The 19843-nt window shown below is 43.8% G+C and overlaps 1 protein-coding gene across 2 annotated transcripts; it reads left to right on the forward strand.

Annotated features, from left to right (window-relative positions):
* The first annotated feature begins 9370 nt into the window (after positions 1-9370).
* Positions 9371-17259, forward strand: LOC146558855 (profilin-2-like). 2 transcript variants are annotated; one of them, XM_085246382.1, is made up of 3 exons: positions 9371-9722; positions 12678-12870; positions 15151-17259. In XM_085246382.1, exons 1-3 carry the CDS (start codon positions 9594-9596, stop codon positions 15246-15248), a joined length of 420 nt encoding a protein of 139 aa, XP_085102508.1. In that variant the 5' UTR covers positions 9371-9593; the 3' UTR covers positions 15249-17259. The 2 variants fall into 2 exon arrangements, with proteins under 2 accessions (XP_085102508.1, XP_085102510.1); XM_085246384.1 differs by lacking the exon at positions 15151-17259 and adding an exon at positions 14723-14916.
* The last annotated feature ends 2584 nt before the right edge of the window (positions 17260-19843 follow it).

The raw sequence follows: 19843 nt of genomic DNA on the forward strand, positions 1-19843 counted from the left end.
GAAAGCTCTCATTATAGAGACAGCCTGCAGAAAACCTGTGGTGAAGCTGTAGGACCTGAGCAGTTGAAGTCTGTTCCTGTGCCTTTAGATGAGAAGGTGGTATATGGGTAAATCACGGGCGAGTGCCAGCATGTGTGTGTCTGTGTCATCTGTTAATACTCGAAACAAACCTGAGGACAGCAACAGAGTTTTGGCTTAACTTATTCAACAACTTTTCCCACCGTACTTACTTGCCAGCTTTCATCGATTTGGAAGAGTGCTATGATGTAATTCTACATAAACTTCCCTGTTCGCCGAGGACCTCTCGCGGTGACAATGCCAAGTCTTTTATTTCCCCTCATCCAGCAGCTCTCCAGCACCATCTGTGTCAGACTGCCATCATGACGCCCCTGGGCTGCTGCAATAAACACTTACAACCACAAGGTGTCGTCATTGGGCAGTAAAAGCACTCTCTCGCTTTCTCTGTGTGCATTTAAATATCTATTCATATATAAACTGGGATGGTTTAAAAAAGCTATTAAGAGATTATAATAAAATAAAAAATACATCAATAAAACAAAGGATAAATCAGATTTAAAAAGAGAAAAATAACTAAATGGATTAAGAAAAATTAAATTAAAAAAACAAAGAAGAATGCTGCTCACACATATAGCCCACAACCCACAGATGATGAAGGGAAATGGAGGTCTTGTTAAATCCTATTACTTGGTCCGAGTGTGCAACATTATGGCTCCATAAATCAAAAAGCAATTAAAAGATCCAGCAGAGTAAAATCAAAGATCACTGGTGTCAAATGAACTCACTCACACGCACAGACATACACACAAAGCGATATATGCTGCAGTGGCGCACCCCATTTACTATTCTTTTGACTTGCAAATGACAGCTGCTCTTTTAAGAAGACTTGCATTGTGGCTGTGAGTTGTGTGGGTGAGTGGGTGGCTAGTGGTTTGCGGGTGGGTACCGTGCAGATATGTGTAACTGTATTCATATACGACAGTGGGTGGGGTTTTCAAAGGGTTAACCAGGTGTCGCAAATGTGTCCTCAGAGCTTTATAGTTAATTGAATAAATAAAGGTCAGTCCAGCAGCTCACCAGGAGCCAAGCTGTCATAAATGGACACCTTCAGGAGTGTGTCCACCTGACCGAAGGCATTTGTGCATAAATGTTTACTGCTGTGTTAATCAAATGAGCATGAAAATAACGCAAACAAAACATCCACAAGTGGTGACTCAGTTTTGCTCTCTAGGATTTTACCTTGTGGTTTCGGTCTTCTAAAAAAGCCACTCAGGAGCTGCTCTGAAGTGCATCAACTGGAGTTTTTTTAGCTCAACTTGAGTTTCGCAGTGTTTTGAACCTGCTTCTTCTCCACCAACAACACCAACAACAACACAATGACAGTCAATGAGCTCCCATCTTCAAAATAGACCTCTTCTGCTCATCTCAGGATGATGCTTATTTGCCTTAAACTGGGTTTTTATGAAGCCAAGTTTCTTCTAATTATCTGCTCCTTACACACAGATGTTGTGCCTGAGCTGACCACATGGCCTTACAACCACACTACATCCCACCTGCACACACACTGAGCTCATTATTCAAAATCCACCACTGTAACATTGTTCATCTGACAGAAAATAAAGAAATTATAACAACTCCAATTTAAACCGGCTGGTGTTGTTCTGTTTTTTGACAGAAAGAAACATATGTCTTTGTGATTGTTTCAAAGATGCTGTAAAAACTGCACATTTATCGGCTTTGAAGATCATTTCCTTTCCCATTGCTCTTTTACAATGGCAGCAGCATGTTTCGATGTGCAATGCACACCGCTGTGGGTAATGATATCTGTGTGTTCATAATGTTTCATAGTTACCTCACATTAAGATCTATTCTGTCTTCAACAACACTAATGTGCCACTGGTGAATAAAACCCTCAAGAATCTCACTATTTTCAATCTGAGCAAGTAGGAAGGTAAAACAGAGAGATAACAGCACCACCTACAGAATCTCAGAGAGAAAATTCATAGAGACGGCCACAAAGTTTGGATAAGGAACAGGTGACTTTTTCATAGTGCAGGGCAGAAAGAGCCAAGAGGTTTGACTTGAAGGAAACAGAGCGAGGAGCATCATGCATGCCTTTGTACATCCCAAGACCTACAGCATGTCTAAGTCGCCATATATGAAATGATATTTCTTACTTATGTTACACTTTCGAAAATTCAGTTTCTATAACATCAGTTTATTTTCACATAAACCTGCCACAGGTATGTTTATCTATCTGACTGCTCATGAGTGCGCTTCACTCTGTGCGACCTGCGTACGACTGAAGATGTCTTCAAAACAATACTAAAATGAACAAGGAGCTACAATTGTCATAAGAAGCTAACACAGAACAAAAAATGATCCGAGGATGAAAATAACCCTCCACAATGAGATTCAGATTCTCTTCATCCTTCACTATGAATCATGACTATTCATCTGAGCAGAACACTGGTGCTTTATATCCAGTCCGTACATCATACCACAGAAGCACCAGTGAATGCAGAGCTGCGTTTACAGTAGCGTGCTGCTGAAAGGCTGCTTCACTCAAAAATGATGGATTATAAATACAAATAAAATCAGATTCATTCCTTTGTCTTTTTATTACCTTTTTATTTCAAGAAGACTAAAATATGGGTGCTGGAATATGAAGAAGAGTCTATCGAATCTTTATCGTCATTCCTAAGAACAAATAGGAAATCAAAGAAGTTCATCTCTACTTTCTCCAGGTTTTTCTTTTCCTCTAACCTCTGCAGGCCAGTCCTTCTGGCCACATCATCGTCCTGGGGGTGGGTTTACACAAGGTAGCTATCGCGTGTGTCGTGGACTACGGGTCACGCGTATTTGCATGCCCACATTTTACAAGTGTCTTCACATGAGAAAACGTTTGTGTGCTGAGAATCCATTTGCATGTGTGCGTGCCGTCCACACTTACTGTCACGATCAGTGTACGTCCACTCAAGCTGGGTGGGTACCTGTGTGGAGATGTTACTGTTGCCATGAAATTTTGTATTTCAATTAACCAATAAATATGTTTAAACTTTAATTCTCCAGCTCTGCCCTGACCTTATTGGATAAAAATACTTTATATTTAAACATTTCTTGAAGGGAAATTCATCACATGCATCTATTAAAGAACCAATGAAAATGCTTCTGATGGCTCATCTGTCAAAGCTGTCCATGGGCTTTCTCAAATGGAGAGCATGTGTGCATCCACTGGTGAGTATCCATCGCCTCCTCAGTCTTGGCTGCTATTGATTTTCTATTGTCTGTGACAGCCGGGACCTGGTGAGCAGAGAGGAGACATTTTCTAGGAAAGGAGCTGCTCCAGCACTCCATCTTCTCTACCTGCTGCTGCTCAATATTTAATGCACTGCACCCAAGCTGCCCCAGGAAGGAATTCAAGTTAAAAAACAAACAAACAAAGAAGCACAGTTTCCTTTTTAAACCATGTCTGTTACGTTGTTACGTTGGGGTTTGTTTCATGAAACAAGCAGTCGCATTGCTGAGCGTGTGGAAAAATGCAAAAGAGAGCACGCTTTAGCATTAAATCACCCAGCATAACTCTTTACAGCTTAACAACCCAGTGACAAACATACTGTATTTTTAAAAATGTGTGAATTGCGCACAAAAAGTTTGGGAAATAATTTTGTCCAAAACACTGATTTATTCAGTGACTCTGAAACATCTTAACTAGTGCTATCAGCGTTAATATTGTTAAAATGACATTAACGCCATAACCGTGTTAACGCAGCAAATCTCCATTAGTGAGTTAACGCAAATCACGGCGCTAATGCGTTAACGAGCTAACCGCGCTAACGCGTTGACGCCGTGCAGCCCCATGCACAGGGCGATCCTATCGCTATCGGAGATTTGCCACGTTAATGTCACTTTAACAAGATTAACGCTGACAGCACTAATCTTAACCTTTGAGAAATTTCATGTCCCATCCATCCATCTTCTGCTTATCCGGGCCAGGTTGCGGGGGGAGCAGCCTAAGCAGAGAAGCCCAGATCTCCTTCTTCCCGGCCACCTCCTCCAGCTTCCTCTGGGGGAACACCAAAGCATTCCAAGGCGAGCTGAGAGATATAATCTCTCCAGCAAGTCCTGTCCTGGGTCTGCCCTGGGGCCTCCTCCCAGTGGGACATGCTCAGAACAGGTCATCTAAGAGACGCCCAGGAACCATCCTTGTCAGATGCCCGAACTAGCTCAACAGGCTCCTTTCAATATGTAGGAGCAGCGGCCCTACACTGAGCCCCTCCCGCATGCCCAAACGCCTCACCCTACCTCTAAGGGAGAGGCCAGCCACGCTTCAAAAGAAATCTAATTTCCACCACTTGTATCCACAATCTCGTTTTTTCGGTCACTACTCACAGCTCGTGACCATAAGTGAGGGTACGTAGATCGATCAGTAAATTGAGAGCTTCGCTTTTACATTTAGCTCTCTCTTCACCATGACAGACAGGTACAACATCTACATCACTGCAGCCACAACACCAAACTGTCTGTCCCACTCTTCTCCCGTCACTCATGAACAAGACCCTGAGATACTTAAACTCCTCCACTTGGGGAAGGAACTCGTTCCTGACCCGGAGTGGGCACTCCACCCTTTTCCAGCTGAGGACCATGACCTCAGATTTGGAGGTGCTGATTCTCATTCCCACTGCTTCACACTTGACTGCGAACGAATCTAGTGCAAGTTGGAGTCCTTCACCCGATGAAGCCAACAGAACCACATCATCTGCGATTCTAAGACCACCCAAGTGGAAGCCTTCTGCCACTTGGCCATACCTAGAAATTCTGTCCATAAAAATTATGAACAGAATCTGTAACAAACAGCAACCCTGGCGGAGTCCATCACCCACTGGAAACAAGTCCAACTTATTGCCGGCTATGCAGACCGTAGCTCCTGCAGCAGTTATATAAGGATCGAATGGCCTGTATCAACGGGCCAGACACCCCATACTTGAAGCACCTCCCATAGGATACTCAGGGGGACACGTTTGAATGCCTTCTCCAAGTCCACAAAACACATGTAGACTGGTTGGGCAAACTCTGATGCATCCTCAGGTATCCTCAAGGGAATAAGGAGCTGGTCCAGTGTTCCACAACCAGGATGAAAACCACACTGTTCCTCCTGCATCCGAGGTTCGACTAACAGATGGACTCTACTACTTTCATATGTATGAGTCAAAAATAGGTCCTTTTTTTCCTGCTGCTACACAAGACAAAGACTGAACTGGGGGTCATGAATAAATAATTTTGTTAAATTGTGGTGAAAAAAGGTCCTGAAATGAGTGCAGTTCAGGCTTCTCAAGACAAAGCAGAGCTACCTGCCGATTCTGCCGTGCAGGACTAAAGGTTGGTAACTTCTAACCCTCCTGCTCTAGTATTTATAATGTTACATTAAAAATAACTCGGCTCTTTGCATCGTAAACATGCTGGTGGTCACTGTTCATACATTTCTTCTTCTTTTGGCTGCTCCCTTTAAAGGGCGACACAGCAGATCGTCTGCCTCCATCTCACCCTATCCCTAGTATCCTCCTCTGCCACACCAACCCTCTGCATGTTCTCCTTCACTACATCCATGAATCTTCTCTCAGGCCTTACACTTTTCTTCCTGCCTGGTATCTCCATAGTCAACACCATTTGTACAATATATCTACTATCCCTCCTCTAAAAATATCCAAACTATCTTAGCCTTGCCTCTCTAACTTTGTCTTCAGCATTGCTTATGGAGCCTTGTTATCATTTATCTTTCAGTGCCATAGAGCTGCCTTGAAAACATGCAGTGGAGCAATTCATGGATATTTTCTTCAATAAAAATACAAAGAGAACAGCATTTTTTTCTTTTACAATATCTTCAGGCTGTTTGAGTACAGTGAGCTCATTGTTGTGTTCAAGAAACCACATTGAGATGATCTGAGCTTTGTGACATGGTGCATCATCCGTCAGAAGATGAGTGCACTGTACTAATAAAGGGATGAACACGATGGGAATATTCAGGTAGATTGTGGTGTTGAAAAGATACTCAGCTGGTACTTAAGGGCCCACAGTGTGCCCAGAACATATCTCAACACCTTGACACAACGCCGCTTGATAAAAGGCAGGATAGAGCCACGTTTTCATGTCCTTTACGCCAAATTCTGACCCTGCCATCTGAATGTTGGAGCAGACCAGGTGAAGTTTTTCCAATCATCTGGTGTCTAATTCAGGAGAGCCTTTGAGAAGTGTAAGCTCAGTTTCCTGTTCTTAGCTGACAGGAACGGCACCTGGTGTGGTCTTCTGCTGCATGTCTACATGCCTAAATGCACTGAGTTCTGCCTTGTGATTGGCCGATAAGATATTTGCATTAAGGGGCAGTTGAACAGGTGTGCAAAACATCTGATAAAACCCTACATTGTCTGAAAGCATAATTGCCTTTTTTTATAAAGCAGGAGTGAACATGTTTGACCTGTTTTTTTTTAAACCAAAAAGGTTGTTTTTTTTGTCTTGTCCCATTAGTTTATCAAGAAATACTCCACAAATATAAAAACGTATTTCTTTAAAGGCTTCTTCCTCAACCTGCATTTGCAGTCCATGACAGGGGTTATTGACGATGAACTTCCTTGTGATGCAAAGTCCAGGTAATAAATAAATAAATGCAAAAAGGCTGTGCAGTGCAATTTGGTGCACATATAATCATATCAATGTTTGCTTCCTTGTACTCTGAACATGTCCTGCTTTTTTCAAAATGCCTCGACACAGCCTGTTTAACAGGATACCACAACACATTTGTTGAAATCGGGGCGTGCGCTACACTACAAGAAAACACTGAAAACTTTTTTTTCTCCAATCCAGTCTATTCATTTCAGTGAGAAAGTGAGACAAAAAACAAACTGCAGCAACTTTATCCTGCTTTTATTCACTTCATCAGAGCATATGAAAAACTTTCATACCATTACAAACACTGATCCTTGAGAACTTTAAGTTCTGTCATGCTTGAAAAATAAGGAATGCATACATTTGCAAAAAGGAAAAGGAGTGGGGTGGCTGAGGTGGGCGGCGATATCAAGCTATGATGACAATGCTCTTGTCCAAAAAAGCAAACCTTTTCTAAGGCAAACAAGTAAGCTCTTTTCTGTATCTCCATGACTCATGTGGAAGCTGAGTGGTGTGGTTGTGAGTGGTACTATTTTGCCCAAGCAGAAGTGCAAAACAGAGGTGGCCATGGAAACTGTCGGCATCCAATGGGAGATGAGGATATGGGTGTGGCCTGACTGACAAGTCATTCTGCCCTGCTCAAGTCCTGTACCTTGGTCAATTAATAACTTTCTTCGCGCCCATTCTTCTGCACGAAGAAAGAGAGAACAAGGATTAAGTAGATGTTTCTAGAAAGAGACAAGACTGTCATGTGCTGAAAAGACTCAGAATGAGGAACCTGTGTATATGGCACACTTAAAAAATGCCCACAATGTAAAGAAAAGCCATTTTACCTACAGTTGTTTAATCTTTTTTCACATTAGTTTGAGTCTAAACAATTTATCTCCAGTTAGTGTTTTCAATTTGATATCCAAATCCTGCAATGGTTCCAAGTTCCCAGTTCATTTCACTTGAATCCCTCTGGGAAGTTTTTGGCACGCCAGCTTCCTAACACATGTCATTTCACTGAGAGTCACGTTAATCTGGGCGGCAAATGCCACTTTCTCCTTTCACTCTTTGTCACTGAACACGCTGGCTGACCTCTGTTTGTTTTTGTACACCTGCCAAATAAAGGTGGCCACCCAAGGTGCCTGAGCACATACGTTTAAGCTAGTTTGCGTAGAGCTGGAAGAGAAGAAGAAACCCCAGGGAAGGGTTCTCTGAATGAAGATCACACACATATCACCAGAGTAGGAGGAGCAGAGCAGTCTTCTAATTTAAGAACACTGATCACAAGAGTGGCCTGATTATTAATGGTTTCCATGGAGCAAACACAAACAGATAGAAATACAAAACACAGCAGCCTCGTAGTCACAGATCTGACGCACGGCTGACATCATCCGTAGGTGTGTGACTGGCTGGTGCGCGTCCTTAACCAAACTGCTGCACCTGTAGAAGCTCAGCGTCCTCATCACCCTTATATTTGTGGTCATCAGAGCATGCTGGACAGATGCACACATGTGCACTCTGAACTCTTAAAAAAACACAGCTGTGTTTATTCCTTTTATTCCAACTGCCTCCCAAAGAACGAGCTTGTTTTATGTTTATTATTTATTTATGGTTTTTTTCCCCTTTGTTTTCAGTGGGTGCGGTTATTGTGTGAGATGCTGTGAGGCTTTTCTTTTCTTTTCTTTGAGCTAAACTTGCAAAGCAACACCAAATAAACAGTGAAATTGCAACAAAGAAATAGTTTTGGAAAAGGTTAAAGGACAGTTTAGGCCTGCCACCATAAAAATCCTAAATTTACATACTTTGTGACAACTGTCATACTGCCACACTGTAAGAGCACTTCTAGAGAAGTAACACAGAATAAAATTATGAGCAACTCCCATAAAAAAGTAAACAAACATGATTGCTCCGTATTCACTGGAATGCATTCTCGAGCATAAACCATGCTTAACATGTAAACATTAGGCACATATATGGAAAAAAACTTTTCCCTTTGACACAGTGCTAATGATGGCTGCCTCACATTATATTACATTCATATTTTTCTCTTGGGATTATAAGATACAGGTTTGACACATGCACTACCCAACAGGTACAACAGGTTTTCTCTCATGATCCTGAGAGCTTAAACAATGAAATAATTTTCAGTTACCTCTCTCTGTTTTCACCTGTGATCTTTTGAGAGTGCTTCTTCTGGCAGGTGTCATTCTGTATATGACACAGTAACTCAAATGACCATTGTAGTTAACAGAGTCCAGGAAGAATTTTCTCAGATGCTTAACTGGACTGCGTAGCCATCACTGGAATGTTAAATCAAGAACTATAAAACTTTTAATGTAATTTTTAATATTAACAAAAAACTCTAATTCAGTGTTTAAATAAAGAGATGGGTGCCAGCGTGTCTTAAATGATCAATATAAAGTGAAAAAAATAAACTGTGTAAAAACAAAATGCCTTTTTAAACTTTAACTTACTGAAGTCTAAGCTTTACATGAGCCTTAAACCATTAAAATTCTCCTTTGCAAATGTAAACTTGTTTTTTAATCAAGTTTAAGGCCTTAAAAAATCTGGAAGATTGGCTAAATCTTTAATGCACTTGAGAAAAATACCGTTTTCCTTATTGCTGTCGCGATAAAGCATGATATTCCTCCGCCGCTTCCTATATTATACAATGGGAGGAGAGACGAACAACGACTCGGGCGGAGTGATTTAGTCAGGACTACACCCAAGCGCCTGTCCGGTTGCAGCGGCTCCTCTTCGTTGCCTAGACCAGAAGAAAGCCGGGACGTAACGGTGCCGGGGGGGTTTTTGCTTGCTGGAGGCCCGTGTAACCACCGATAAATACAGCTTTCTCACAGTTTCTTCGTCGTTCAAGAGGCGATCGTGACTTAGCTTACTTTTTTCACCTTAAAACTAATTTCACAAACATGTCCTGGCAAAGCTACGTGGACAACCTGATGGCCGATGGCAGCTGCCAGGACGCGGCCATTGTTGGGTATGCGGACGCCAAATATGTCTGGGCATCTTTTGTCGGCGGTACCTTTGCCAACATAACGGTACGTATGTGCTGTACGTCGGTATTCCTAGTTGTGTATGAGCATAATGCACATTTTTGCATGTCGCTTATACGTTTGTCTGCATGCCAGGCCTTGTTGAATGGGGGATAAGCGAAGCAGTGTGGGTACACATGGTATCCGGTGGTCACACATAGGATCCACTGGCATGTGTGCGCCGTTGCTTTTCAACCTGTCGCCTGCAATTCCCACCTTTCTTTTCCCGCTTTTATTGTACGTCTACTATCTTAACGCTTAAGCCATTTTCCCTTTTAAAATAACTGTGCAGCACCGAAGCGCTCAAGCTAGAGATCATCGTTGCCGCGAACTCGAGCTAAAGCGGCTAACTTGGCTGCTAACAGTAACTAGCCGCATTGGAAAAGCTACAGTAATATAAGAAAATTAAACGGCAGTCCTATAAAACTATTGTATCCTATTAGTCATTCGCATGTTTAAAAACTGCTTAGTAGTTTCGGCTACCATAAGCTTTTCCATGCAGACTAAGTCAGTGTTACCAGTGATTAGCGAACTACACGGTTAGCTCAAATCGGGCCGGTCATCTCCCTCCCCACCACCATCATCCTCAGTCATTACTAGCTAACGCTAACGGCGCAGGGTTGGCGGCGCTCGCACGCATTCCTTACGTGCTGGCGTTCCGTTGGTCCTTTTCAATTTTCCTATTCGGCTTCTGTGAATCTCTCCACCGCTACCGCCCATCATTTTTCCAAGATGGCGGACACGCTCCCAGTTTCTTATTCATTTTTGTCCATGGGAGCTAACCGAGACGTCTGGGCTCGGATCTCGGTTTTTTTCTCATTAGCATGCCACCCCGTGTTATGGACAGCATGCGTCGGATGCTCCTATTTTACAACAAATAAAACTCAGTCGACTGAAAGTAAAGCTAACTTGTTTAACAGACACATTCGGGGTTTTCCTTCATCCTCCATTTTGTCCGTTAAATTTATTTTGCCAGTCATCTACGTTTTTAATCGGGACTCCTCCGGTTCCAACGTGAATATAACGAAGATTTAGCAGTTCTAGCTGGCTATTATAAAATAAAAAACCCCGCTCATGTGGCGGGGACTGTGGTTTCGTTATCTGAGGTTAACTGGGAGTGCCCACTCGGAGCTATGGAACGGCAGCGTTTTCCTTTTGAAATACAGCAGTTTCCTTAATGGACTTTTTAGCGTGTAAAAGAAGCTTGCTTTTACCGGCTGTCAACCAGCATGCCCGGTGGTTGCATTTGGTAAAAGGAATCCCCTTTTAATGAATACAGAAGGTTTTCAGGGGATCTGAAGTCGTTTTCATGTGGGGATGGCGGCTTTTCATTCCCGGTTGAAGTGACCAAATTAGCAACCCTGGCCTGGGCTTGTAGGTAGCCGCCATGCTATCGTTATCTTACGACGTGCTTTGAGTTTGCCGTTTTCCCTTCCTGACTGTGTGCCATGACTCTGCACTTCTGGACTCAAGGGGCAACGCCTTTTGTTCTGCAGTTCGCTCCAAATAAAGTAGTTTGAGCAAGAAAATGTGTATATGTGTGTGTATATATATATTTTTTATTTTTTTTTACTGTAATGAGTTTCAAAGAAAACAAATAAGTTGTCCCCAAAAGTGAAATATTAGCAGCTTAACGTTTTCGTCATTGCGGTATGGTCGAGATTTCAGGACTTCTCCACCGGTAGCATAAAGGAGACTCCTTGAAACAGACCACGTGCTTTCATCTGCCCTGGGCTGGATGGTCCTCTGTATCAGTCTAAATACTGCCCTCTGTGCTAAGATGACTAATAAAAACCATTACACACTTTAAAAAAAAAGGGGGGGGGGGCACTTTTCAACAAGACTTAATCTTTTAAAGAGAAACATCAATAATACAGTGTGGTTTGAAATTTGTTGACTGGGGTTGAGGGGGGAAAGGGCAATCTGTCAAAGATGGAAACTATGACCTCATACATTTTAATGACTGAATTGTAAACCATATTAATTAAAATATCCCATAGGTATATTTTGGGCCTCTTGCAGAGTAATCCGTCAAACCAAATACTTCATGATAATGCAAATTTAGCCTGGAGGTCTTCTGTAAAATACATTTTTATGTTGGTGCCTTAAATGGGTCCTGGTGCAGAACAAACTCGTAAGATGTACAGATTAGTTTAGGATATACTTCCTGTTAGATGTTGAAACCCCCATTAACTATATATAGATAGATAGATAGATTGATTAAGGGAAATCATTACACGACAGTCCAGCCAGCTCTGGACATCTTGTGCATAAATTCAGTCATAGTTGAATGTTGTGCAGTAGTGGCAATAAATACTAATTCTACCCTCTTGTAATTTAAAAGCTGCAGGTTAAACATGAATGCAAGCTCTGGGCACAAGGCTTTCACAGATTAGAGTTGGGCATTTATCATTAGAACTATTTTACTACAATAAATTCCAAATTATTTCAGTATGTTTCTCAATTTATATATTAAGCAATGATGTTTTTGTTGTGGAGGGACAGCAGATTCTGAGCTGAGAGGAGGCTGGGCAATTAAACTTGAGGATGGAGCAGTTGTGAAATCTGGGCTGGTGCTGATGTGTAAAAGAAGTTTGGCTGATCTTCTTGTGCCAGGGAAACACAGGAAATGAGTAACTTCCCTGTAATGAGCGTCTTTCAGCTCTTGATCAGCATCATCTTGCACCAATTTTTAAAACTGCCAAAATTTGATCGAAGACAACAGATTAACACTGGACAATGCAGCCAAATAATTTGGTGTGTGTGTGTGTGTGTGTGTGTGTGTGTGTGTGTGTGTGTGTGTGTGTGGCTCTTGCTCAATCTCGAGGCTTCACAGCACCCACATTATGGAGCAATACTTGTGTTTGTGGAGAAACCCTCAAGTGTCTCCACATAAGCAATATTCTGCATTGATCTTAACGACGATGTACCTGACCTCCTGATCTCTGTGCTTCCTCCTAGCCTGAAGAAATTGATGTGTTAGTAGGAAAGGACCGAGAGGGATTCTTCACCAGTGGGCTGACCCTGGGCAATAAAAAGTGCTCCGTAATCAGAGACAGCCTCCAAATTGACAACGACTGGACAATGGACATCCGAACAAAGAGTCAAGGAGGAGAGCCCACATACAATGTTTCTGTAGGCAGAGCAGCCAAAGGTAAGCATCAGGTATACTGCTGTTAGCAGCATAAATCTTGAGTAGTTACACAGTAACCTGCTTTGAGTTTTACCATTTTAGTTTAGCTGTTTATTTTTGCTTTTAAAACGATATTATTGTCTTGTGCAAGCATGTGGGGTAGATGTTGACTGCACCTTTCCTCAATATATGACAGATGGGTGTAAAATGTCTGGATATTACTTTCAGTGACGGTCGATAACAGGCCGCAGTTGCTTCCATGTAGAAATGCATATTCAGGTTGTTTGAGCTCAGGAAGTTCATATTCAGAGATTATTGCTATGACTATTATCCAAGAGTGAGTTTATTTCCCCGCTAGAGTTATATTGCAGTTTAATTGGTATGGTTTACCTTTAACACTTTAAGACTAAGCAGCTTACAAATGAGAAAATCATAATCAGTTATGGTTTAGTAAAGTGTCTGTATGTTTACCTTTTTTTTTGATATGTGAATTTAATAATTTTGCCTCCAGTTTATTCAGAACTTCTTACAGCTGCCAAGAATCGGAACAATTAAAGGGTATCATTTCTTTGTGGAAATGGTTATAAAGTAGATAAATTGTTAAGCTTCAGTCTTAAATGTGACCATCAGTAGGTTAAATTAAAGGCTTTTTAAAATGTATTTCTTGTCATGGGTCACAACCTTGATAATATTTCAGTAAGCTGAAGTTGAGTCTTTAAGGACTTGCCTGAGAGTTGTCAGTTTTCATGTTGCCTGTGTGGGCCCCGATGTCCTGTCCTGCCCAGTTCATGCCACAAGGTACTCTAGCTAACAGACTGAATCATCAGTTTCTGGGCTCACTTTTGGGATCAGGATTTCTGGGAAATCCTTTCTGGAATGCATGCATCTTCCTCCTTTCTGGTTTAACACCCCCCCCCCCCCCTTTCAAATTCATCACCTGTTTTTCCCACTTGCTTCCACTCTGTCCTAGTACTTGAGGCACATGAGGGTGTTTTGTTTTTTTTTAAACACATGTATTGAGGAGAGGTATGCCAAGCATGCTGCTGCATTAGTGATGGTTAATAGTTCCTAACTTCACTTTCTTGTTCTTTGCTGCTGTCATGGCGCATAATGACACATTAAACAGACTGATAGGAGCAGAAACAGCCATGAAATGCTAGGCTTTGTGCCCCACCCTCTTGGCCAAACAGCAGGTATTATTTGGATATTTTACTCATGTAACTAAAATGGACATAGAAGCTACTCTTGCAGCCATTTGACCTGGTAAACAAAGACTGACTCCCATCAGTGGCTAAAACACTGACTAGATAAACTTCAGCCTCTCTGCATTGAATTTGTTCATCACTGTAAAGGGACTTTGGACTAGTTTCAGAGTTCTGTGGTCTACGTTTAGCAGTTTAAAGTGTAGTAAAGCCTTGATCTGGCTTTTAGCTCATGTTAAACCACAGCATGCTGGGAGAGCAGTGTCCTCTTAATAGTTTATAAAATAATAAACGATACATTGAGTCTTTGTGGCAGTTTGCTATTGCACTGGACTCTGTGCTAACTCCAGCTCTGTGTCTCTGCTTGTTTGGGCATCACAGATCTGACGACAAGGCTTTGCATGCATCCTTCACGTTTATTTTCCTGTTGCACTTACTGTCTTCCTAACTGTAACGTGACCTGTCGCCACCAGCAGCACCGATAAGAAAATGAATGTTGGAGCTCTGCACAGCCTTCAGAGTTGAAGGCACCGCTCTGCTTTCTGTGCCATTGTCTTCCTTTTGTAGCCGTCTCGTCTGCCTTTGCCGCTTTAGCTCTGTGCTCTTCTTCTTTTCATTGTGTGATCTCCGCACCTTCTCTAAATGTCCCTTCTCTGTCTCTTTTCTTTCAGTCTTGGTCTTGGTAATGGGCAAAGAAGGGGTCCATGGAGGCGGATTGAATAAGAAGGCATACTCGATGGCAAAATACTTGAGGGATTCAGGGTTTTAGTTTAGTTTTGATGTAGCTTATGCGGTGTAGGGTTAAAAAAAACAAATAAAAAAAACAAAACAAAGGAAAATTAAAAAAAAAAGCATAAAATTTTGGGGGGGAAAAACAAAGCAAAAAAAAAATCTGTTCCATCTAATGTTGAGCCCATGTTTTCCCCCGCGTCCCCGAACGGTCCCGTTTAAACAACCCCAGGAGCATTTCTAAACGGCACAGGGTTCGAGCTCTGTCCCCATATTTGGCCGAGATGGCATTGAGTGTTATTCTTTTTCCAGCCCTGCAATCAACATGCCTGTTCATTTTATTTTGTTTCTTTTCCTTTGTGTACTCCAGCATTGGTTATTGTCATGGGGAAGGAAGGTGTCCATGGAGGGCAGCTCAACAAGAAAGCATTTCAGATGTCTGAGTACCTGAGGAAGTCCGGATACTAAAGCAGCCTGTACCCAGCTACCTAGCAGCTCACCCTTACCACCCTGTTGCATTTCACACTACTTCCAGTCCTAGTTTGTAGTTTTTGTTTTTCTCCCTTCTCTTCTCCCCATTTGTTATCTGTCTTTGCTGTGTGGGTTTTTTTTTTTTTTTTTTTTGTCATTACCCCAACCCACTCATCCCCCCCCCCCCCCCCCCCCCCCCTCAAAGCACTTGCTCTGTGTACTCTTTAATACCCCTCTAAGCACTCTTCAGTTGATCCATAGCAAAGATGAGCATGTTGCTAACAGGATGTCATGACAAATTTGTACTTAAAGACCAGCAAAAAAAAAAATTCTCGCTGAACACTCACAGTTAAGGCTTTAGTGGTTAATTTGAAGCTTATTCTTTTATTATTTTTCGTCCACATTAGTGCCCATCACTTAATCACACACACACACTCCCTCCCCGAGCAGCCGATGCCTTTGGAGCACTAAAGCTCGTCACGTCTTCCTCTGTCGTTGCCCCCACCCACCCCTCCACGTCCTGGTGGGGAGACTGCGTGCATCTTGGACCACCGTCACTCCCCTCTCTGATCCACCACTACACATCCACCCCAATCTTTGAAAGTCCCTCTTGCCAAATTTTCACTTCCTCCCTCCCTGCTCCTCCCCTTCCTTTTCAAATCAAGTAAACACTAAACCTCACTGGGCAGTCTTCAAACACTACTCGCCACTCCGGCTCCCATCCTGTCAGATATCACCCGTTAGTCTGTTTTGTTTTGTTTTTTAAAACGAACAAAAAATGCAAGGATGCTCTGGGGCATCACTATTTGATCCTGGCGAGATCAGCCCCTCTCCACTCCCTGTAGATCATCTTGAGCCCACAGTAGATTGTAAGAAGGGATCCAACTGAGGACTTTTGTGATCACCTCTGTCCTTCCAAATGTGGTGGTGGTGTGGGACTCTCCTCCTGGCATAGCAGCCCTCCCCTATTACACGAAAAATGACAACCCACGGACATTCCACAATAACAACGGCTCAGGCACTTAATACTTTTGTTTGCCAGCTCCTGTAATGTATATTCTTTAATTTCTTTTTGTTTTCTTTTTAAAGGCTGCCTTTTTCTTTCTTTCTTTTTTTTTTGGACAGTAGACATCCCAGCATATAACCTTCTGGAGTGTGTCCAGTTTGAATTTCTTTTTCTTTATATAGGACCAAGTATAGTTGAAGGTCGGGTATTTGTACACTCGCTCTAAATCATGTGAAGGATGGCTGCTTTTTATTCTTTCTGATGAAGGAAACACTAACCAGACAGTAATACTAAAGTTTAAAAAAAAAAAAAAAAAGTGAAGTATCAGTGGAGGTAAGGGTGGGAGTTTATGAAGAAAATGATCATTAGGTTTTGTTTTTCCTCTTAGAAGAAACACAACTGCATTTCAGCAGCCCCATGCTGTGTTGACAACTATAATACTGTGGAATAAATTGCCTTTTCTCTAGTCAGTTGAGCTCTGGGGAATCAGCCTGTCCACGCTCAGCACTGCTAACAACGTCCAAGTGGGGGGAATAAAAAATAACAGTAGAAATGACTCTTAATGGGAGATGGGATTAGTTGGAACAAAGACGCTCATGGCTGTTTTGTCGAAACTTTAACTGCAGAACCTGTGTATCCTGTGCCATAACGTAGAGAGATCTGTTGCTGTTGTAAAACGGATTGTTACCCACTGTCCATGAAGGGGTCATTTCATTGGCACTTTTTTTTTCTTTATTTTTCTAGCTTCAGCTCCACTGTTTAGGCCTTGTGGGATATGTGTACTCATTAAAAAAAAAAAAGGAAAAAAAATTGTTTAAAGTCCTGTTTGCCGGTCTATTCATTTTCTTTCCTCACCACTTTTTTTTTTATTTTTTTTTCTTCTTACATCTGGGATACAGTCTCTTTAATGCATTTGATTTCATATGCATAAAACCAAGAAATGCCATAAATTGATTTATCACCTTGTTTACAGACAGATCAAATAAATTTATTCCAACCAGATTGTGAGTTTACTGTCTTCTCTGTTGATCTGAACACTTTACTCTCAGTGAATCTGTGGTAATGTTTGGACTGAGCTAACTGCAGGTGTTACCGTCAGGTTAGGCCTCATCTAAGGTGCCTGAGCTCCCAGACACGGGTTAAGGCTAGTCCCAGAACATAAGTGTTTCTTCAGATCTGAGTGTAAGATTGTGAAGTCCTTCTCAAATGAGTTTTCCTCTACAGAAAAGTTTAATTTATTTTCTTATGTCACACCAGGCATGAGACATTACTGCTTTCATTACAGCTGTTCAGGAACTTAAGGTGGCTTTTAATTACTTTAACAGACATTCAAGGTCCATCAAAACGCATCTCATCTTTACTCTCAGATGTTTAAGGTCCATAAAGTGCTAAGAAAAGACCATAATGTGACATTTCCTTACCACAAGTCCACAGTTCCTGTTAATGGAGATGATTAGAAGGTTGCTGTTGTGATTGGTGTGGGGGTACGGACAGGCTTGGGGGCGTCGGGATTCCCCAGGAGCACCTTCCTTGGAGGGCTCAACCCGGGATTGCGGTCATGGCCTATTAAGGGCTCTGTTGGCTCTTAGGTGACGGTTTCCTCGTGGCTGCGTGCAGCAGGGGTAGGGGAGGGTCTGTGCTGATGGACGTGGGTTACTGACCTGGTAGCCTGGGTGGGTCCGGGACAGGCGTGGGGTTCTGGGGGTGCTCTGTCTCTGGGCTGGGGCCCTGGTTGGTGTGTTGCCGGGGTTGTGGGTGTAAGGGGGGCCCAGCCCTGGCGCAGGGTGCCGCCAGTGCATCGAGCCACCTGGGGGGCTCTTCAACAGGTGGGGGAGGCTGTTACATCTTGCAGGAGGTCTCCTCTCTTCAGGAACTCACTCTGCAGGAGGGGGAGATACAGGAGAGGTGGAGGAAGATCTCAGCCTGGGCGTCTATTGTCTTGTGTAGTCTGGAAGATGAGTGGATGACGGGGTGGGTGCAGTTTTCTCTGTGGTGGGGTCGGGTGGACTGTCCCGGGCTCTGTGGGGCCGGGCGGCGCTGCTGAACTGGACCCCGGTCTGGATGGGCCTGGGCCCCCTTTCCCTGGTGGGTTGCAGAGTATGGGGGTGCCTACTGGGGTCAGCGGGGGGAGCTGGCCCCAGGGAGGGGGTCACTTGCCCCGCCCTTCCTTCTCTCCCCATCTCCAGCTGCCTCCCTCTTCCCGCTCCACCACAACCACCCACACATGCAGGGCCTTGGGGTAAAGGTGTGTCACCAGGGTGCAGGGGAGGCTACCCCCCCCCCCCCCCCCCCTGCCCTCTGTCCCCTTCTGGCTGCCTGTGCCTCAATTTTATCCCACAACTTAGACATTCACGTTACTCAGACTTTCATAACACATACATATAGGACCTTGGGGGTGGGCACGCTACATGGACTCCAAAAAGACCATCAGGGTGTACAACCTCACCCCTGGCGTCGTTGCCCACCTCTCAATTTTAAATACACGTAGACATTGAGGGCTAGCAGGAGGGACCATGCACTTACCTGCTGCTCTCTGGCAGGTAGCTCCATGCCCTCCTGGGTTTTAAATGCACCTTAGAACACACATGCATCAACACTACAATGAGCGGGTGGAGGGAGGTTTGGAGTCCTCACACCCCCATTCTCTGTGGCCTGTTGGAGCGGGGGGTCTGGGAGGAGGAGTTGGCTGTCCGATTGGGGTCTGGAGTGTGGGGCCTCCCTGCTGCTGCGGAGTCGGGGCGGTCTGCCTCTCCCCACCGCAGGGAAAAGGGTAACACTACCTGGGTCTGGGTGCAGTTCCCCCCTCCAGGGGCAAGGGTACCTAGACCTGGGGCTTAGAGTACACTTGGGGAGTGTGATCGTGTGTACAGCGTCTCTTTATGTCTGTCTCCACGTTGGGTGAGTGTGGAGTAAGTGCATATGAGAGCATGAGGGTGGGAATGGATGTTTGTATCTGTGTGTGCCTGTATGTCTGTGTCTATATGTCAGGTTGGGTATCAGACGCCACCTCTCTGGGGACATCTCAGGCCCTCTAAGGTATGGAGGTCTATCTCCCCCCTCCACTTCCCCTGCCAGTGGCAGATGCCCTCAGACATCAGTGCGTTGGTGGTTCTTTGTGTCCGGAGATGGGCGTCCAGGTACACACCGGCTCACTCCTTGATGGCTGCTTGTCGGGGCCTGGAGCCTGGGCCTGCCGGCGGAGCTCACGGACACGTCACTGCAACTCCCCCTGGCTTCTGCTCCGCGGCTGCTGGGTGACCCCTCATCTGGGACTCTCCTCAGCTCTTTCTGGGATAGTGGCGCAGCTTTTTCTTCCTTGGTCTCTTGTGTTCTGGGGGCCTCTGGATGTCTGGAGTCTTGATCTCCTCCATACCTGCTTCATGCCCTGGAGGACGGGGCTGTGGCCCCCCACACCCTCTAGCAGATCATTACAAGCGCGTTCATGCTCACAGGTGTACACACGGGTGCTCACACACTCAAACTACACCCTTTTTGGCTCCTACCTCAAAGCACACTGTGCGCCGTCGATCTTACGTGCTGCATAATGTTTAATATTTACTGTTATATTCCCATAGATCATGATGTT

Source organism: Mchenga conophoros, linkage group LG15 (genome assembly GCF_057382185.1).
Source record: "Mchenga conophoros isolate Kocher_MC1m ecotype Shallow Benthic linkage group LG15, M_conophoros_male_GT1.1, whole genome shotgun sequence".
Classification (NCBI taxonomy): domain Eukaryota; kingdom Metazoa; phylum Chordata; class Actinopteri; order Cichliformes; family Cichlidae; genus Mchenga; species Mchenga conophoros.